General features: G+C 41.0%; 1 protein-coding gene across 6 annotated transcripts in view; it reads right to left on the bottom strand.

Moving 5' to 3' along the window:
• Positions 1 to 22,630, bottom strand: part of ARHGAP22 (Rho GTPase activating protein 22) — a 133,275-nt gene that overhangs the window by 93,171 nt on the left and 17,474 nt on the right. For 5 of the 6 annotated variants that reach the window (XR_010722283.1, XM_066191272.1, XM_066191273.1 and 2 more), the window contains exon 3: positions 20,451 to 20,538. Coding sequence is in view for 5 of the 6 variants with exons in the window: in XM_066191272.1 (XP_066047369.1) it covers positions 20,451 to 20,538 (88 nt within the window). In the remaining variant the exon portion in view is untranslated. Of the gene's footprint in view, positions 1 to 3,127; positions 3,207 to 20,450; positions 20,539 to 22,630 lie in introns of those variants that run through there. The other variant, XM_066191276.1, reaches the window with a different exon arrangement.

Genomic DNA, 22,630 nt, shown 5'->3' with positions numbered 1-22,630 from the left:
GACTGAAAGGGCAAATACCATTTGGCTGAGAACTAGAGTTCTCCTTCATCCTTTATGCTTGCACCAGTTTGAAACTTTTTTTCATAGTGAACACAAGGTGGGTCTCCCCAGGAGACTGAAACTGAGCAGGACCAATTGGTGACCAGATTAAAGCAAGTAAAGGCAGAAGTCACAATCTTGGTTACATTGCATCACTGGAAAGCAACCAGAAATCCTTGTAACACTAGATTGCAAGATGTTTTTGGATCATCTGATGGGAAACAGCTCTCAGTGTAAAAAATGCCAAGAAAAAAATACAATCACACTGAAACAAGCAAGCGCAGGAAACAGTGAGGTGTAACCATCACCCACAGCACATGGCAAACACTCTCCCAACAGCTTCAGGTTCTAGGCTAGTGGGAGCCAACAGTACTACAGGGTGAGGTGGAAGGAGGATTCTATTTCTAGTTCCCTTCCAATTCCTACCAGCAATCATGTCCTTCACCCACATTCTGGTTTCAGCACACAGCAGTCAACTGAACCTAACAGACAGGGTAAAGGGACAATTCAGTATTCCTGCCCAGGGATCTGTTACTTTCCAGCCAGTAGGGTAAGGGAACATGAGTGGGAAAGAATGACAACTCAAGCTTTCTATTCTGGCCTTAAACAAATGCAAATATCCTTAAACACTCCCCCCCCCCCCCTTATTAAGCTTGTCTCTGCTATCTGCAGATAACTTGCTGCATTCAGCCTGCAACTTCCAAGAAGTAGCAATCTACTCATCAGTTAGCCCTATCTGTGCCTGCTGTGCTAAAAGGCTATCAGAAAAAGCTGATAGGGCAAATGCAGTAAGACAAAACATTGTTATCAGTACCCAGGTCCCCAGCCACACTCCTCCCACATCTGCTGAAAGTATTTTCACAGCAAAGCAAGACTTCTTGAAGCTCATGATCAAAAGGCCAGTACACCCGTAGTCTAAACCATTCCTAAAGGCCAAAAAAGCAAAGCAGCAGGGGCAATGTAAATCAGTGGCTTCTCTACATATCATATAAATTTAGAGCCATCTGAAAAGCAATGGAAAATAAGTTGACTGCTTTAAAGGGGCCCATGCCAAGCACCAAGCGAATTTCAGCAGCATCATACAAAGCCAAATTAGGTCCCCAATTAAGAAGACTAATGACAGCCTGGCACTTCAGGTCTTCCCTCACACTGACTGATCAGCAAGACAGGGCACGGACTTTTTACCTCACTCATCATATTAGTGTCAACATCAAAGTTGTATTAAACTTGAGACTTGTTAAGTTTCATGCATGCATTCCTTGTGCAATGTTCAGCCTCTGACATAGGTTAAGAAATGAACTAAGAGATAGATTTATTCTGTTATACAGGAGTTACTTAAAATATATTTTCTAAATATGTCAAAAGAATCCTGCAGAGCCTTTAATGGGCTAGCCTTGAAAGAAGTCCTCAAAACATTTGTTAGTGTTACATACTCGATAGGGTTCCACAGGCAAAGTATAATTTAATGCAAACATATATCACAATTGTATCAGTTCTCAGTGGCTTCATGTCTGCAGGTTTACACAAACGTGCAATTCTGACACAAACATACTTTGTTCTTTCAAGCCTGAATGCAATATGCTAGCTGAAACACCCATTGTTTGTAGAAGCTCTTCCCGAAAAAGATAAATACAGTTTCACTCAAGTGAATGAGGTGATGGATTCAAGCCAGAACTAAGACAAATGTTTTTTGATAACACCCAATTTTAGCCTCCCCTTCCTCAACAGATTAAAACCAGAAGCATATGAAAAATCCCACAGTATTCCCAATCCAAAATTTAGGGTTATTTTGCTCAACTTTTTTCCTTTATCCTGTCTTTAGAGGGAAATTCAGATCCATTCACCAGGTGCCACACTGATAATCTGGACACAGTCAACTCAATAATAATTGAAAGACTAGATATACTTTTACCTGGTCTTCTCTACTCCTGACAGGGAAAATTTATTTCAGTGTTTATGCTTTTAATATAACTGACAATTATTGATAAGACTTCAGATCAGCACACTTTTCCTTTAGCTTTTATATTGCCACCTTTAGCTTTAGGAAACTTACCTTCATTTATAAACTTCACCCTGATTCAGTTGTGATGAAGACAGCAGCCTCATACCAAATTTCCACACCAATGTGTTTACTTTTCCCTCTGTCTCAAAACTAGAGCATGTGTGCTAAATTTCTACCATTTTCTGAATTACATTTCCAGCGAGCAACTATTAAGGGTGTTTCTTCCAAAGTTTTGCACAGGAAGTAATTTTTCCCCCTATCTTCTCAAGAATCCAACTTCAGAGGACTTTGATTACTAAACAAGAATTATTTTCAGCTGTCAAAAAGTCAAAGCAGTCTAGCGTTTATTTTACAAACTCCAAGCACGGTAACGTTTTTGAACACTATTCTTGTGAGACTGCTTTTTACTTTGGAAAGCTAAACTTCTCTCTGGGCTCACACAACATCTCTTCCTAAAGCTCCCGAATGTCAACTACAAACTTGCCCCAAAACAGACAGGATGTCAGAGGCTGGTCTCAACACAAACCCATGCAGGAGCCGCCCTGGAAGTAACTGAAAATCCTTAGGAGAATTACAGTAGTTTTAAATGGGTTGGAGACACTATCTCTGCCTCCTAAAGCAGGTTCTTCCAGACTACTGGGAGCTCGACCCTTCAGAAAATATCGAAGTCCTTCACTATAAAGAACGGATAAGGAAAGATTGTCAGCTAATGCTACTGTCACGTTAACAGCCCTTCTGAAAAGAAACAACCAGTTTCCTTCCCATGAAATCTGACTTGTTAGTGGAGAAAAAGAAGAACCAAGGACTGCGTTTAAAGCATAAGATCACATCCAGACAGTTTATAAGGCTTTGGTTTAGTTTGCTGAGTTTTTGAACCACAGCAGAAGTGGTGGCACCTCCCGAAGGACTAGACGCCAAACAGTGCCCAGAGAGGGAGAACGGCCTCGGTCCGCACTCCCCGCTGTCCCACTGCCGCAGAAGGTTAGCCATCCCCGGTCCCTGAGCCGCGATCCCCCACCGCCGCCGCGCCGGCACACTCGGGGCGACGAGAGTTTCCCCGTCACAGCTCGGGGGGAAGTTAGTTACCTCTGGGCTGCTCACGGCAGCCTTTGCAGGAACATAGCCCCATGGCAGGTGGCAGCGTCCCTCGCGGCCCCAGCCAGCCCGCTCCCTGCCAGGCGGGGCCGCCTCCAGCATCCCTGGCAGCGGGGCGGGCAGCCGGGCAAGGGCTCCCGAGAGGCTACGCAGGGGCAGCGGCAGGTTGGTGCCCTGGAGCCACCCCCCCCCCCCCCCCCCCGCCTTTGTCGCCCGTATTTCCAGCCGGCCTCGGGGCAGAACTCAGCGCTTCACGGCTCCCTGCCCCTTAAACCGCACGAGCTTATTAATTATAGTCGCCCCTTTGAAGGGGTGAGAGCCACCGGAGTCCGCTTTATGCGAGAGGCTCCCAGATGGCCAGAGGGCAACAGACACCCAACGTAAAGCTTCAGGGTGCATAAAAAGATACCAGAAAGATGATTTCACCTCTTGCAAAATTCTCTCAGGATAGCAGGGTCATGTGGTAACCCCCCCCACATCATGCACCCCCACAACGGTAAACAGCCATATATCTGAGTCTCCACAGAGATACTGAGTGTCACAGGGACCTTGCATTCTTGCAAAGGTCAGCACTGCTCTAGCAATATTCAGAAGGCTTGTTTACACACTCACTTTTAATTGTATTAACCTAAGTGAGTCACCAGCCACAAAGACAAGATAAGCATTTTGTTTTGGGATAAGGAAAGAACGACATCCCTAGAACAGATGTTTGCTGATCTCTGATCACTCTGTGCTCGTTCTCTAGATCCTGCAGCACTTCACTTAATGCAGCAGGGACCCTGCTTATTGAAGCCCCACGGCCCAGGTACAGCACTGCCCTAAGCCCTGCAGCAGAGTTGCAGTTTGTTTTATACACCAGCTCACAGGTAAACTGACTGCCTTTGCAAAGCTTGGATCAAACTTAAGAGTTGGATGTCACAAGAAAGCAACAGAATGATAAAGTTTTTTCCAGGCTGGACACTGCAGAATAATACACTCTTTGATAGCAGTGTGCAGTGCACAAAAATTACAGTTTGGGTGGGAGGGGAGAAAGCTAGACAAATAGAGGTTTGGGGGTGGAGGAGGTAACAAGGAGCTACATCTTTCAATACAGTTAAAATACCAGAAACAGCCTAAACCCAAGACCTGGTGACAATCTGCAGATCCAGCTCCCCGTACATATCTCAGCCTCTTGAGCTTGAAATGAAGTTCTTCAGAAAGGACTTCCAGGAGAGAAAATGAATAACCTAAAGGGTAGATGTCTACCAGGTCTCCCATCATTAAAAAAAAAAAAAAAAAAAAAAAAAAGACTGCAATAATGTTCTACAGAGAGGTCCTTCTGCAGAGTATTCAGCTGTTAACTGCACACTTGAGCAATCCCAGAGTATGAGCATTCATTAGTTAGCACAAAAAAACCAAAACAAAACCAAATCCCACACAGGATAGAAGATGGACAGGGCAGGAAAACTTTCCCACCACCACCAAACATACTAGAGGAAATTCAAGATATTCCTGCAAGAGAACTGAAGGAAATCCAGTATTTTGGCTTTGCTGGTATCAACTTGTTCCTCTCGGATGGATGTGTGAGCATTCACCCTAGTAGTTTTGCTGAGCCTCTGAATTCATCAGACAGTGCCAATAGCTAACAGCTGCTTGGAAACCTATCTCTTTTGCAAACTGCTCCCTTGCCCTTGTAAAGCAGCAGATACTTCCCTTTCTTCTTGGCTAGAGGGTGATCTCACCTCAGGGAAGAGGCACGTAAACCACCTGCCTAAGGGGCTGGACCATCTCCTGGCAACACCCCTCATTTTCATTCTAAATCAAACTCCCGGCAGCCCCCAGCAGGGGGAAGTTTTCCAAGTTCTGGAAAAGCCAAAGTGTTTACTAATGGCACTGTCAGAGCAGTGATAGATAAAGCGGATGGAGAAAGCATCCTCCTCTCCAGCTGTTCCAGCCTGGCAGCCAAGTCAGTTCCATGGGGAAAGGTAGTAGATGCTGTATGTCAGAAAACCCCCCAGATTACCTAGAAGTCACTGAAATTTGAGTATTTAAGAAGTTTTAGGACTATTACATATATCACTTCATATGGACAGACAGAGGATGATGTGGGACTAAGCACACATGCTTGGTTCAGACAATCTGACAGCTTCAACAAAGCATTTCAAGATTTTTTTTTTGTTTCTATTACTGAAACATTACAGTTTTAAACTCAAACTTAATTTCACATAATATTTGGAAAATTGACAAAAAGTTCATTTTACCTTTTGATTATGTGATATTACCTAAAGAAATTAAATGGTACCAGATAAAAATAGCTGAGAGTCATTTACTGCAATAATCATCACCATGTATTTAAAATAACAATCTTCAGGTGCATTCATTGCAAGAGGAAGGCAGAGCCTCTGATATCCTCACCATGTGGACATAGTGTGACATTACCTGAAAGCACCACTGTACAAAATGGAGCTAAAGAACACCTAATCTTGTCACAGTACAGCTAGTGACAACCCCATGTAACAAATGCTTCCCCCACTTTTGCTCCAGATGGCAAAAAATTACAGGAAAAGTCAGCAATAAAATAAGCCAATATTGACAGATTTCAGAAAGTCATCCAAAGCTTACATATAAATGAACCATCCATGCTTTTGAGTTACACAGCAAAATACAAATTTCATCCAAAACAAAGCAGTTCTTCAACTCTAGCTCATTAAACAAAGATTCATTTAAGAAAAATCTTCAATGTATTTGTGACCTTGATATATAGATTTGTGTCAGTCCTGAATGTGAAAAAATTTGAAACAAACACATTTAGAAAAGACCAAACCCTCAGGGGGGGAAAAAAAATCATAGCTAAAGAGTTGTTCATTGAAAATTCAATCAAAAAAGTGTGAGCAAAAATACAATTAAATAAAGACCCCTAATATCTAGTAAACTAAAATACTATAACCACTACCACCTCTTTTATAACCTCAAAAATCCATATAAATAATATAATCCAGGACATTCACGCTCTACATTCCTTCAGTGCACTTTGTAGTTTGTTTGTCATTTTAACTTCAGAGGGCACTCATTAAGTTTCCTAAAATTTAAGCCAATACATGTCTGTGGTCAAACATACTGCCAGTCCAAATTCTGCCAGACAGTACGAGCTATGGGGGGATCAGGCCAGCAGAGTACATGCATACAAACCAGATATCATTTTTGGGGGGGAGAGGAGTGGTACAGTCAAGATTAAAACAAAACAAAACCATTTTGAGATAACTGAGCAATGTCTGGGAGATGCAGAAATGAGATGTCTAGATCTGTCATCCCATGGGAAATTCGAGATTCTTTAATGTCTAAACCACACTTAAGTTTCTCCTTTGAATGCAGCCAGGCCCAGGCAGATCTCAGCCGTGAGCTAATGAAGGTAAGAGTGCAGAACTGCCACTCAAATATTTTGCCTAAATAAAAGCAACTCCAGAAACTCTCATCCTAGACCCTAACATCTTGATTGATTGCTACAGGTACAAGGTCTAATACAACCTGAAGGGTTGGAAGGCTCAACACAAGTTTAATATATTAAAGATAACCAAACCTACCTGGGCCAAATAAAATTGAGATTTTATATACAATTTTTAATATTATATAAATCCATTTATATTTACACACAACAAAAAATTCAAGTAGGTATTAGCCTTTTTGTGTAATAAGAAAGGTGGACGTACTTGCACTTTTCCAGCAACAAAACCCACTTACTCTGCAGTATGATTCTTTTGAGACTAATTTCTCTTAATACATGTACATCAGTCTGTATAGCAGGAGCTGTTCAAGGTGGGATTTCTGTAATTCTTGACTTGACCTTTTGGAACCAGAGCTAACCATGCACATCTTCTCTTTAAACAGCACACACTAACTTTAGACTAGGGTTGGCAAAATCAGGAGCCCAGAGTTCAATGTCTAAATTTGGGTTTCAAATACTAAACCATCAGGCTGATCTTCTAAAAAATTCCAAGGACTTAACAGATCCCTATAAAATGAACTAGTGCAGTCTGAGCGTCCTAAGATTTTTTGAGTAATGCATCTACTTCACACATTTTTTTTTCTCCAGCCATAGCTCTTGGCTCCACCATCTGAAATTCTTGATTTAAAGTTTACATTCTCTCTCATTTCTTAAGAAATGCAGTAGTGTATTGCCTGCCACTGAAAATGAAAGCCTGCTACTAAACACTGCTGTGTGAACAATGAACTTTTGTATTTCTGGACAAGGCTAAATATCCGGAAGTCAGAGGTAAAGATTTCAGTTTTAGTTAAGCCAATCACTTATATTCTGGGGGAAAAAAGACTCTAACCAAGAAAATTTTTAAGAATTGCAGGATGGCAGAGGAATATGTTATTCTAGTTCAATGATTCATTCCAGACATGACAGAATATTAGTGGCTGAAGGTATTTATTAATCATTTCTTTACTAAGAGAAAAATGGTTTTTGCGATTGCCAACTATGCCAACTAGAACTGGGCAAGCATTCATTTCGGAAGCTTTCTCAGACATAAGGCCAGGATTACATAGCGTTGCGGATTTTCCTCACCATTTGCTCCTTCCCAAATGGCACAAACTTGTCTGAAGAACACAAATGTTAACACCACCTTGCATCATAACTATTAAACAGGTGAACTGGGCTTCATAGAAAATGGACCTAAGCCAGTATGAAACATGCATTTGTGAAAAGCCCACAATTTATACTAATACCCATGCTCAAAACTCAGAAGAATGTGTTAGAATTTCCAAGCTTGGCCAATAAAAGTTTTTTTTGGTTTTTTTTCTGATCTGTAAAATTATTTATGCTAGAATCTTCTCCATATCAATCAAATAATCTCTAATTCAAGGCAAATTATAGACTTTTTCTTCAAAAGTTAAACTTTTCATTTTACAAAGGCTTTATTTTCTAAGTCAGATTCAGCAGATTATTCCCAGGATTTCCTAAATACATGGTGAAGCAAGTGGCTTGCCAGGCCACATGGAAACATTCTATAACTCTCCACAAATTTCCCCATAGCCATTGCATTCAGAAGAAAGAAAAGACTATTCTGACAATAGACAATAACAGAGGTAGAAGAATACATTACAACCAGTCTTAGTTCATATATATCTAAATACTCTAACTCCCTCAAAGACTTACTACATTTCTTAAAAGAGCCTGAAACTACAAAGTGAATTTTCTAGCCTAGTATTTATTAATGAAGTGACATGCTACCTCCCCTAAGACTTTTTCCTGTGAGAGCAGAGCAATATAAACCATCCTCACCCTTTCAAACCCCAGTCTTCAACATCCCCTTCCCTCCAAATATACACTTCTAGTATGTTTAATATAAACTGCAAAGGAAATGTTTTTGAAAATTCCAGTTCTCTGCGCTCCTAAGACTCTGAAAAATAACCTGCAGAGAGAAGAATTAGACCTTCATCGTATAAAGGAACAATTTATAGTTCATCTATTCTTCACAGAAGACATTCACAAAGAAACGTGAGTTCAATGTAGATATATCCCTGGACTGTATGAGAGACAACATGAAAGCACATATTTTGTATTCACAGGTTGCCTTGCCCCAAGTGTTTTAAAACACATTCCTGTTAACCAGGTTAGGCTAAGTTTACAATGGAGCACAGCTCTGTTAAGAAAAGCCTCCCAGGCTTAAAAAAAGAACAAAAGAAAGGATCAAATGTCACCTGTTCTGTCAGGAATAACATTTCAAAACATCTGCCCTTGTCCTATTAAAGAATTTCTAGTCCAGAAAGAGTCAAAAGATACTGAGTTTATAAAAAGTTCTTCTGATTTGACTACATTCATTGCTTTGTCTTCTCCCTCCAATCACTCCTCCAAGAGAAATGCAGTCACACCATTTGACACTCCTATGACAATTTTCACTGGCATTTGGACATCTTTTCATATTAATGGCCATATTTTAGGAGATTCATAGGTGTCCACCTTCTTTGCTTTTTCCTTCAAATAATGACTCTGAAGCCTAAAACACTTGTGAAATGAGAGAAGGAATTCCTTGAATTCTGATGACCTCAAAAAATTAAAGAATTTTAGGTGCAAGCATCAACAAATGAAGAAAGCTTGGTTGGAAATTCCAATACAGCTTTAGCCACACTGTGGTAGAGCTTACATCCCCAGGTTTTTGCTTTGAGGGCATTAGCAAGCTCTTGGGCCTCTGGCATTGAAGTACTGAGGGAACACAAAAAAAAAAAAAATCACAGAATAGTCAAGCCTTACACATGGATAAAGTCCCCTTTTGCAACTGGTTGTGGCAAAGCTGACATTGTTACAGTTCCATCTTTGTCAGCAGAAGGGCAGTGTTGACTGGAGTGCTAGCACAGCTCTCAGCAGCAGGCAGGTACACTGGCCGGCATCAGCAATTCCTGCCTGGCACTGCCATGGATTCATGGCTGCTCTTGTACAGTTCACACTAGTTTGGAGCCCAGAGGAGAAGATCAGCTAAACACACAGATTATAAGAAGCAGTCTTACTGCAAATACCTGAAGGCATCTTGCTGCCCTTAGCACTTTAAACTGCTGTAAAAGGAACCCTTTCCCAACAGATCCCAGTGTACACAGAGAGCAGACAGCCCACTATTAATGTATGCAAGCTTTTGCACTTACGAACTTCAAAGAATCCTTGCTTCTAGAAGAGAGGGGAGGATCTGCTTTGGCTCAGAGAGAGAGACAACTCTTCATTGCAGAACTGCAGAACTTAGAGCTAATGGCATAAAGGTCTGAGCTTGATAAAAAATATCTGGACCCCTATAGCCCGAGATGTCTCGTTGAAGGTGATTAAGAAATAACTCCTTATGAGTAGCTTAGTATTTTCATTGAAGCTACCAAGACCAAAGCAGAACCCTGTGCTGATGCTGACATTAAAACTGAAGGCAAAACTGTGCTTTCCAAGAGGAAACAGGTGTAACCGCAAAACACAACTAAGGGAGAACACTGAATTTCTTCTCACTGGTCCTCCTCAATCCTTATGTATCTCCTTCAGTAAGACAGTCACCCTACAGGCCCACAGCCATAATCATGACACCTTCCATAGACCTTCACCAGGTTCAGAACCAGGGCTGAGGTGATAATATTTTTCTTACCAAGCATGATTATAAGCACAATGTTTCTATTTGTACTAACTTCTTCTATTCTCTGCTGTGATGTGTTTGAGTCACAGAGCTAACTAAAGGTAGGATGTCTACTTTCATGTTATATTAGCAGTACTAGCAACACATGACACTTATGATTTGTGCCCAAGACCTATAAAGGACACAGGGACAGAAACAGGCAGCTGAAGCCTGGTCTGTCCACTCAAAGTGGACCAGAATAAATTTAATCTGGAAAATACCTTCTGCTAAATCCATCCAGAAGGCATCATTTTGAGTCTCTGATTCATATACAAACCACATGCTGTAAAAGCAGAGCCTTTAGGGTCTCTGTGGAGCAGAAGGATTCTCACACAATAGTGATCTTTGCAGACACAGATCTCTTTGTGTTAATAAAGGTAATCGTTCTCCTCATTACATTATTATGCCAGTACAGGCTCTCTTTTGACACAATTATACTGGAACAGAATTACTGATGTAGAAAAGGCTCTTCATCTCTCAAGTTAGAAGTTGCCAGAGTTGCTTATAAATCTTCATAGTAAAATACACAACCCAAAATTCAGGGAAGCACCACAGTCTGCACAATTTTCCTTCAATGCAAATAGTACATGGTCAGTTGTAACAGTCTTTCCCCATCGTCTTACACTCCCTTTTAATACTGTATACTTTTGATTTCACAGGTCTTTTCTTTGTTATCTCAAATTCCTCCTGCACCTTCCCCCAAGTTTTCATGTCTGTCTATGAGCTGGTGGTTAAAAACAAATCCCAGAGCTAGTAGCAGTGCTTTAGGAGTCCAGGATGATGCATAACGACTTTGATACCACATGGAAACACGGGTATCAACATATTAGATGGACTTAGATGAGCAATGGACTCTGCCTAAGATTCAAAGGCAGATTTTGAAAGAATGTGTCTTTACAGGCTTGTGCACCTCCTAGAACAGAGACAGAAGACACAACTTTGGTAAAGTAAACATTCAAAGTCTGTCAAAACAAAACGCTCTATAATGACCAACGACCTGAACTTTGGCTTCCTAATGGAAGAAATCACATTCATTTCAATTAGAGTGCTTGAAAAAAATTAGGAATATTAAGCTCATCAGAATGTACTACACTGTACAGACCACAGCCCTGACTCCCGCTGCTGCACTGCCTTTAGAGAACAGTACCTTGAGCAGAGTCCCTGTGATGAGCACTATAGAGATACTGTGAAGCTTATCATGAACTTTAGGGAATAAAGTTGTTGCAATGCTATTAAATTCAACAAAGATTTGCCACGGTGCCATAAGTGTACTCAGCACTCATGCATTTCCCAGAGTGAAACTATACCTGGATAACTAGCACAGGGAGTTAAGTCCATTCCCAGTTAAAAACCAAACAAACAAACAAACAAACAAACAAACAAACAAACCCCTCCCCCCACCCAAAAAACCAAACCACAAAAAAAAAAAAACAAACACCCCCCCCCCACGTGTTCTTAAACTGGTTGTAAGGCTTAAGAGTTGTACCATAGGCAATACATCCTTGTCATATTTCCTCCTCCTTATGATGTTCAAAAAGTCCAGAGGAAGCAGGTTCTCACTGATATCACACTAATTATCCCTAAAGCACTCCAGACAAATACAGGGGAGTTTGCCTGTGAACCCTCTTCTCACAGGTGTTTGACAGCAGGCCAGCTGCAACTTCAAACTGGTTACTAGTGCATTCATAAACACCCCTGATAGCAGCTTCTCAGTTATATTCTTTTGGATCCTGGACCAGCACATTACCAGCTGTGCCTCCCTTTCCCCTACACACTTTTTGTGGGCCTTGTAAAAAGGACCTGTGTTTTAATTTTCTTACCTTTGCTTCCCAGAATAACTTCCACATGGTATTTCCAAGTCACTGTACTCTACTGAGCAGTTAAGGTACAGTGCTAACAGGTACCTCAGAAATGTGAATGGTGCTGCCTTACAGGATTGTCAGTATCATAGAACACAATCACAGAATCATTAGGGTTGGAAAAGACCTCCAAGATCGAGTCCAACTTTTGACTGAATGTCACAATGTCAACTAAACCATTGCATTAAGTGCAATTTCCAGTCTTTTCCTGAACACTTCCAGGGACAGTGACTTCACCACCTCCCAGGGCAGCCTGTTCCAAGCCTTGACAATACTTTCAGTGAATAAATTCTTCCTAATGTCTGGCCTAAACCTCCCCTGGCACAGCTTGAGGTCTTTTCCTCTTGTCTTTATTTCACTCCTGCTAGAATTTAGTGTGTGCTGTGACATCGCCATACATCATGTGTCTTATTTTACCTCATCATGCTAACCTAATAAAGCACTTTATTAGCCTCAAGGATCCCAGACATTGCATAAGTCTTGTGGAGAATTCACCCATTGCTATTTATTGCAAATGGGAACACAGCTATTTCCGGGGCTGAACAAAACTTAGTCCATAACAGCAGCAACAGAGCACATGAGCTGTAAAACATCACTGAAGACTTGATTTCTGACAAACTAGCAAGAAAATAGAGATGGTACTACATAACTGATCATGCTGACAGTTTGATAAGCATATCTCTACATAACAAAGTTGTACTTTCACCAGAATACTTAAAAAGAAATAAATCCCACCACTAATTACACATGTCTTAGTACTTAATATATTATCCTCAAGGCAGAATATTCAATAGCAGAACTCCCTGGAAGGCGTCAGGAGGAAGTATTCAAAATCTTACCTAATTTGCACTGAAAAAATCAACCTGAGGGGATCAAATCCTGCCTTATACATTTTTGCTACAATGTGCCATCATGCTACAAAGCCATATCTCTATACCCAAAGGGCAACCTATATAAAGTGCTATATTTTTCTCTCATGAATACAATGGGTTAAGGAAGACTGCACAAAACCAGTCAGAGGTTACATTTTAATGATCTGCACTAGCAGAAAGCCCCTATTCATGAAGCTTCTTAAATCTCATGCTCCTTGCACAGCAGGCCTTACGCAATTGCAATTGAAGTTTTAAAAACCATCATTCTTGAAAGCCAGCATGTGCATTAAAGACAGCTAGGTGCTACTGATCAGGGATCAAATGCAGATCTTCTCCTGAAATACAAATCCCAGGACAGCAGAACACATGTATGGTATTGCAGGCCATTTCCAGTCCTACTTTCAACTGCCCACGGCCTCAGAGCACTGAAGGATGGAGAGGTATAAGTTGAAGTAGATCAAACACTTCTAAGGAAACAAAGGCAGGATCTTGTTTATTTCATGAAGCAGGATCATTACCTGCCAAATGCAAACATAAGCCTTGGGCATTCCATATGCTAGGGGAAAAAAAGAAAACAAAGTAAAAAGCAATTTACAGGCTGCAGGTGCCTCCTGATGCCCTTCAAGATGTTTTAAACTGATAACATAAGGTGAGCCAAAACATTCTTAACTACCAGAGAGCCTCATATCCCTCAGGGGGAAAAGAGGAGCCTAACAACCTTTCTGCACAAAACTCTGGATGCAGTCTGAAGACCTTCACCTGCAATGAGTCATCACCTTAAGTAGACAGAAGTGGATTGGCCAAGCTGTAGGGATACAGCATTGGACTGAACACAACACTGTGGGAATCAGTAAAGTTACATGAATTGAGGGCAAAGTCCAGTCCTTTTTTCTTCCACATTTTCTTTTCAAAAGAATTCCAAGACATGATACAGTCAAGCATTCAGGGAAAGTACAGATCAGAAAATCAGTAAGCAGAGAAGCCTTGCTCACAGAAGATTTGAGCTGCTAGCTTTTATCTGCATGAAGGAAATGAGGGCCTCTGTTACTCAAGTAACAGTTTGTCAACTTGAATCCATTTGTAAGGCAAGCCTAGAAACACTGGCAGCTGATTGATACTTCTCTTGACACTAAAGGAAGTTATCAAGGTCTGGACAGGCCTTGAAAAAAGGATGAAAGCTATTTTTCAGTTCAATGAAAGAATCTCAGCAGAATTAGGAAAGGACTAATCCCAAGGAAGGCAGTTAGTACCTTTTGGAAAATGCCATTTCAATTAAGTTGCAAAATTTTGAAGATGCATATTTTGAAAGATAAGTTTAGCATGTTCAAACTGGGAGAAGAGGAAAACAGTCACACAGATGCCACTAAGTGGACCATAAGCACTAGATCAGTATGTTAACCTGAAACAGTGGAGACCTACATCGAAGTGGCTTCCCCACAAAGTCATTACTGTATGTGTCTATACAGGACATGTTCTGCTCTTATATAACAGTTTTAAGACCCAAACAAGATTCAAATAGGTAAACAATTTGAACTTGAATGTTTTCAAAGACTGTTGATTTTGCACCCGAGACAGCAGCTGCGTATTGTGAAGTGTGTTCAATATAGAATGTTACAGAATCACAGAATATTCTGAGTTGAAGGGACCCACAAGGATCATCGAATACAGCTTTTAAGTGAATGACCCATGTGGGCATCAAGCCCACAACCCTGGCATCATTAGCAGCACACTCTAACAAACTGAGCAAATGTGCAGAAACGTATTCAATACTGTATTCTGCCTATACAGCACAGTATTGGCTTTACAGTCTGGGCAAAGACATTGTTAGGGAACTCTTGCTTGATGATTTGCTTTGAGGGGACACGAATGAACAAAACAGAGTAGCTAGTTTCCTCTGAGAGGAGGAACTCACGCTCCAGGGATTCAAGACATGTGCCATCACCGACAGCAAGAGCGCAAGTAGAAGATGAAAGAACCAGCACCATCTAGTGCTCAGGAGAGACGGAGCAAGCAGAACAGAGAACGTACCAACACTTTCCGGGCACAGAAGGTCGGGATACACACTTGCAATGAGACTCAAACTGTGCTTGAGCATTAAAATATACTGCAGCTGGGAAAAGGCAAGCAGATGTACCCGACATCATCTAAGTGTTAAAAAGTTATAACCTTAAAGGTCTCTACCCAAGATAAAAGATAATAATACAAAACAGTTTCCAGACTACGACTGCAAAGGAAGCATACAATATTATCATTCTGGGCACTCCTTTGGAAAGACAATTTAGAAAAGACATTTATAGTTTCTCACCCTTCAATAAATGGAAAAAACTGTCTCACATTCCAAGAGACAGTTATGTTTTTTAGTGGCATACAACTGCATACTCTCAGCTATGCTCCAGACATCTAGAAATAAAAAACACAGAACTGACAGGGCCCTCCACTGCAAAACCAAGACCACCAACCTTCTTGTCCAGGTCAATGCAATGCCATGGACATGGTAACATCCACAGCTCACTCTTGCTAAGCGTTTCCAGAATGCACTGCTGCAACTACACTGTCTTAAACTTTCTAGCAGGACCCCAAATTACTTTATTTTGCTGCCATTTCCGTAGTCAATATCGTGGATGCCAAATCACAGAAATTTAAATATACCTCTCAGATATCAAAATAATCACATATTCAGATATGCACAGTCAGTTTTCAGCTATAGACTTCAGGAGAAAATTTAATTACCAATGGCAAACTTAGGATCCCACTGTTAATTAGAATTGCAATTTGCATTGAATAATGGAGAACATGGAATGATTTTCAATGTATGAATTTCTAATTTCTCCTCCAGGTATTTTATTACACACCATCTCAACAGGAATTGAGATAAAAAGGCCACCAAAATAGCTTAATTGGTGTCAATCACCTGGGATGCAGAAGTATATCACAGATCAGACTGCTCTGTGGGAATCGTTCCACCTACTGGTACAAGACAAACAAGCTGCCATTCCAATTTATCTGTCAGATACTGTCAACAACACAAACAGACCCCTACAAACAAGTAGACAGCAATTACTGTTCCTGTGAGAATTAGAACTCCTACCTTCTTATTTTGCCTTTCTCGATTTTCCTTCTTGTTACATAGCACAACCAAGGCAGTGAAGTAGCTTCAACATAAGCCTGCACAAAGTTTCTGCATGAGGCATTTTATTTTGCCCCAGCCTAACTTCTGGCATAGTGCAACCACTACTCCATCTTTGAAGGATTCAGTATTCAATGCAAGTCCCTTTTGTAAGGGCAAGTTGCCTATATTGAATTAAGTCTTTATAATTAACTGAAAGAGCCCACCACAGAGAACTGAATTCTAAAATTTTGAAAACAACCTTTGGCATGTAAAACAAGCATAGGCAGTGATCCTTACTCTGGATAAGTCTGCAAAAAGACCAAGGTAACAATTTTGAAGAGGACTGAACTGCCTCACTGAGAGGGCTGGTGCTAACTCAACTGGAGAACAAAAAGACCCATGAAAGTGCAGTTTTCATCATCTCAGTTGAATTGACCTGAAATCCAACTGGTTTGAGAACTTTTTTTTCTGTCATAAGGGCTGAAATGAAAGATATGATTAAACATATGGAAACAAGATCAACCCCTTCAGCAGCTGTTCCCAATGAAAAAACTAAATTAATTATGAAACTGCACTCTTATTCTCACAGAAGGTCTCAGCTAAGAGCTGTCACTGTTCACCTTGGCAGAAAGCACTGTGGCAAGAAACAGGAGCTAGCTATCATCAGTGATAGGGAGACATCAAGATGTATACCATGAGTACCTCCTAACTTCTAAACTTTTTTACCACTCCCCTTGATTCTAAAAACCTTACTGTATCAGGAAATTCTCTGTCTGCAGAAGAACTTGAGCATCTCATAGTGCTGCAAAACTGAGGAATGAAAATAGGTAGACCACTTGCCACAAGATATTAAAACACTGGTTTCCTAAAAGGTGAGCCTTCAGGAGCACTTAAGTCATCAACATTCCTTAAGACTCTCAGAGTTTAATACCTGTGACTTCTTACAAGCTGCATTACACCACTCCAAGCTGCACTGTAATCCCAGGTCAACACTAAGTCATTCTGTTGCCCCTAGCAACAACAGATGCTGTCTTTGCTGCCAGATTTGGACTTCTCTCCCTAGCAACATAGATCATTTCCACCCACAAATACCAGCTGCTATGGAATTATTACCCCAAATGGTACAACATTTGCACCTGACCTCATTCTATCCTCATAATTTTACAAAAACATGCCCCACCACCTGCTAATGCGCACTGGAGTATGAGAGCAACTTGAAGCCATGGCTTACCCCACCATTCTACTTTGAACTTCTAACTATGATGAAGGGAAGCATGAATGGATTCAAAAGTATCCAGAAATTTACATAGTTTCCCCAAAAAGGAATATAGAGAATATATTTCAGGAAGTCCCGCCAACAGATCTAACACTGATTTGACTGTAGAACTGTTCTGCAGTCTCATGTCCCCAGTTAACCCTTCTCCCAGCTGCCCTATACAGCTTAGAAATGAACTTGATGAAACATGAATAATACACAATGCCCATCATTAGTTCTTGTTACTCAGCAGAAAATCAATACATGCTCTGTTACAGCATGGGATATGCAGTAACTCTAGTCCCTGCACTCAGAGGGAACAGTTCCCACAGCCAAACTTAACACAGCCTCCAGCAGAGGAAAGGTGGCAAGATCTCAGCTGCAGTTTCACAATAAGGACACTGAATGCCTTAGCTATTAATTACAAAGTAGTGGTTTGGAGATAACTGGTACCACAGACTTTGGAACTCTGGACATTTCTCAGATCTCAGCCTCTTCTCTCTGCCAGATAAGCTGGTATGAGCTATGGGTACATTTTAGGAATGCTACACTCCGTTCTTAATTTTGTTAGGTAAAGTTCTGATGCTTACTAGCATAGTAAAACCCCAATCTATACTTAGAGCTATTGAATATAACTGTATTCACAAAATCCCCAACTTAGCTAAGACAACTTAAAAAAAAATCTTATCCCTATAGAAACTGTAGAGTCCTAGCTTATAGTGGGATAAATGAAACACAATTAGGCAGAAATGTGATCATGGCCATACATCCAACACAGGGAAAGATGGGCAGTGATGGGAATTAAAGATCTGGATCCTGCAAAATCATTTGTGCTGCTCTTCCTATCTGTTTCAGAACTGTTCACTATGTGGGTGTTCTCCAGGCTGGCAGCCACACAGAACACGGTCATTTCAGAACACAAATGCAAAAAAAGAAAAGGCATTTATGCCAAAACCAGGACAGAATAAATGTACTGTGAACAAAATGGGGGACTCTTCGGGCCACATTCTCCAGTGACGTCTGTGTCAATCACGTCCTGTATTGACTGGCTATTTACAGTGTTATTCAATACTTACTATCCATGTAGCAACTAAGTTTGCTACAAATGGGATCTAGTTGCATAACTTAGGGAAAACATCTTCATTTTGCAGACAAGTCAGTGGTACCCTAAGATGGATTCATTTTTCCAGGGAACACAGAAAAGTGCAATGTCAAAACCCCAGACTGAACACAAATACCCTGGGATCCAGAACCATGCTAAAGAGTGCCATTTTTTTCACCTTTCTGAATAGCTCTTTTCAACCAGCCACATGGTCCTGCTTTACCAACTCACCTGAAGCAACAGCTACCAGCAGTTTAGGACAATTCTTTTGCAGGCTACAGTAATATAACCTGTTAGGCTGGAGAAGTAGTACAGAATAACAATTTTGCCATCTGGAATCAGAAGAAACTCAAACCTGCAGGAAAATCAATCAGGCCAGTCTGTGGCTCAGTTAATTATTTCAGATCACTGCCATAACACATAGGATCATTCAGAATCACAGCAACCCAAGTGATTTCACGTTGCAGGTCCACAGTTCTTCTGCAACAGCATGGGGCAGATGTGTCACGTTCAGACCAGCAATGAATGCCATTTCTTTGGAGATCCTCCATACAGGCAACACTGTGGGCCCAATGCCCTGCTGTTCGTGGGGCCCTTCCTATGAGGGCATGGCACAGTATAAGGGACGAAAAAAAAGGCATTAACAGATAGTACACAGTGATAAGTAGGAGGAAAAAAATGAATCTCCTTTCCCCAGGTAGTTTCCTGTGTGTCAAACACAATTCTGTGGCTAAGGTATTGCAAAGCACTGCCTGATGGTGTAGTTGAAAACCTTACAGCACCACCTGCTCTTGCTCTGCCTGATACTGTCTCAAGAGGGGTGTGCAAAAATGGCATTTTAAGCCAACCTAACAGGGTGGTAAGAAAAAGACCCCCAAAGAGTAAAAACACACCTGACTCCACAGCAATAACCTTAAAATACAGGGGCAAGTGTTCATTTTAAAAAAATTCTACTTAAAAAGAGGCAGATTAAAGCAGTTACTTTTTATCTACCCTACTGACAGCACCAATGCTGTGTGGAGAGGCAATGCTAAGCAGCATGGACAGGTAGTCCATGCAGGACAAGCTGGCAGAGTAAAGCACGACTGAGTCAGTGCACTCACGTAATTTTTAGCACAATCCCATTTGTCTGCCTCTTCTATTCTAGGAACTCAGTTTTCAGGAACTGGGAGATAGATGATCTGGCTCAGCCCCTCCCCTCCCAGTGACACTGTAGCAGTGCAAGAGGTTTTTCCCCTCTGCGGATCCTGCCACCTGAAATTACCTCCAAAACACACTGTATTCAAACCCATGCACAGGGATGGTCGTCTCCCAAATACAATCTTAACTAAAACAACTAAATTGCTCCTATACTGCACCAGGGAATTTAATTCTAAATCTACCCTGGAGATACCCACTCTGTCCACAGCAAGCATTTATATGGGAGCTAAAATGACCAAAAAAATTTACATTAATACTACAGTGACAGAGCATTAGATTTTCTACCTGAAAAAATTTCAAACTCTCTTCCATGCTAGGTCATCTATTTTCTTAAACCTTTCATCCAAAAGGGAAGTGTTTTGAAGCTTTTTGTCTGCCCTCCCACCCATCTCCCAAAATAGCTAGTATACATGAAAGAAATTGTATCCAGTGACTGCATGTCCCTCTTCCATAAGTTCTGGGCTGTGTTCTGTGACTGTTTTTCCCGTAACAACCAGAAGAATGCATCCATTTGAGAGGTCACACGACACTCCAAGCAAAGAGCCCTCTTCAAACAGGAAAGTCAAGGAGCATGATGCATCTCAACTACTGTAAAATGAAAATGAGGTACCACAGCAGCACTTATTTCCAGAACAAAGAATACCACGTAGTCAAGTCCCATTTCTCCGTCTCAGCAGATAATATTGCCAGTGTATCAAAACACTCAGGAGTGATCAGTACAAGTCAATTATCATTAGTGACAACAGATGGGAATGATGTGATGTTATAGTGAAAGCACAAAAAAATGCTGCCATACCTGGGGTAATTTCAAAGAGATGTTTCCCTGGTTCATCAGGATTAGGTGGTAGCTCGTTCACCTGACTGCCTTGCAGTAGTATCAAACCCTGTAATGGACACAAATATTAGTGAAAAGGAAAGGCCACTAAAAGGGTAAGGAAAAGATGATAAAATATAGTATAGTAAATTCAAGTCCTGCTCTTCTAATGATCCCAACACCTTTCCACAGTTCTCAGCAAGAAAAGATTTGAGCTGGCCATCCACCTGCTTCGCTGTCCTTTCTCTCACACTGGACACTGCTGATTAAAGGCTATTTCCTCTGGAATAACACTACTCTGAGCATGCAGAAGCGATTTTCCTTGGTTTCCATAACTAATTACCCCTTGCAAAAGTTTCATCACACATTACATCTACTCTTCCTACACCCTCGAATTTCTGGTTGCAGTATGCAGTTGAATAAAATGGCTGATTTTCCAGAGATCCTCAGTACACCGAAGTTCCCAGGGAGATACTGGAAAAGAGCAGCTAATTCAGGTTTGCAAGACAATGGATTACCTTTTAACCCAAAAGACTATAGCTTTCCTAGAAAAAAACCTGAGCCTCTTTACTTCCCAAGTTCAAATGCTGCCAGTATTCAGCTTTATTTCCACTTTGAGCCCAAGCATAATTAACACAATGTACTCTAGTTTGGGAATTCTGTATAGCTGGTGACATAGTATCTTCAAAGTGAACAAAATCCTTTTAATCTATAGAAAAGCTGAAAAAGACATCACAGGAAGCTTGCGTCCAGTAACATGAATGAAACAAGCATTTATTCACTGATATTTTAAAGGGCTTCCAGCTAGCATTCTTTAGAACTTATGCACAATCAGACAGACAAAAGACAGTAAGAACTGAGATTCTCAAGACTTAAGACATGAAAAAGGTAATCAGCAGTTCCCACTCCTGCACTGAACTGCCCTGGAATGCAAACAGGGTCCAAAGCATCTTTTCTCGGTGAACAGAAAATGAAGAGAGTTGTTTCAGTCAGGTTTTTCACACATATCTCTGGCTGATGAGAATGTAGCTAACCTGTACTGAATGTGGACTAACCTGGCAACAACAAAATACACGACACACTGGACCATCACAACACTGGTAGTCAAAACAAATTCTAGTTATGCCATTTGGCAGCTTCCAGATCCACATAAAATGGAGTAACACAATTAGAGTCTCATGAGACAGACAATCCAGAATTTCAACCAACAGAACACAACTCGTCATAAGACCTTTGCAATCTTCCCTATAAAACAAAGAAGCCAGATATGTTACTTTTCATTGCCACTATTCAATACAGCTTCCATGGCTTTGCTCCTCAGGAATATAACCTCCTAAAAATGCTTTGTTCAGTAGTGTCAAGGCTCAGGTCCCATCCCCTGCCTAGCGTAAGGGTAAGATTGTGGAAGGACACTGTGTAGGAGGGCACTTAGCAAAGTCCGTGTTGAGTGGTTTCTCAAGAACGGTTTTAAGATTTAAAATTGAGGTAAAATAAGTAAACACAACAGGAAAAGCCTTTAGCACCCTTACCTCTCAATCCTGTTGCCACACAATTTGACTGTGAGGTTCACTGAAATTAGAAGATAAACTGAAGGCATTCCAGAGACAACAGGAAAACATAGGAAAGGCAACTTGAAAAAAATGCAGATGCATCTGAAATTATTCCAAATGGTATTGAAAAGTCTTGTATAAAACATCATCTTTAGAGTCCAGTGGCCAGAACACATTCTAGAAAATTATGCTGTTTTCTAAAGTGCAAAATTCAAGGCCACTGCAGTTGCATTAAGACCTTTTATCATGTCAAGTCGATACTAAAGGAAGGGTTAATGAATTAGTTGCACAGAGGCTTCTGTTTCCCTGGAAATTGGGGACGAGTGCATTCTCTTTCCTTTCCTGGGCATAGAAATGAGCCCAAAGTTACTTTAAAAACCCACACATATTGATAGAGTCAGTAGGAGCATCAAAAACTCTTTGCAAGTCAGTCCTCCCATCCCCCAGTCCTCATGGGTGTAAAAAAACCCCCCAAAACTCTGCAGAACAGCAATGGCTGCAACTCCACCCTCTAACCTTTGGTCTCGGATGGAGTGGGCTCTGCAACTGTCATGTGGCACACAAATATACACACCTTCAACAGTACTTAATCCATTAAGGCAACAGAATAAT

This window comes from Chamaea fasciata, unplaced genomic scaffold (assembly GCF_029207755.1).
Source record: "Chamaea fasciata isolate MVZ Bird 193981 ecotype frontalis unplaced genomic scaffold, bChaFas1.0.hap1 SCAF_9, whole genome shotgun sequence".
NCBI classification, from domain to species: domain Eukaryota; kingdom Metazoa; phylum Chordata; class Aves; order Passeriformes; family Sylviidae; genus Chamaea; species Chamaea fasciata.
The sequence above is the reverse complement of the archived record's forward strand: the minus strand, read 5'-3'. Positions and strand labels throughout refer to the sequence as shown.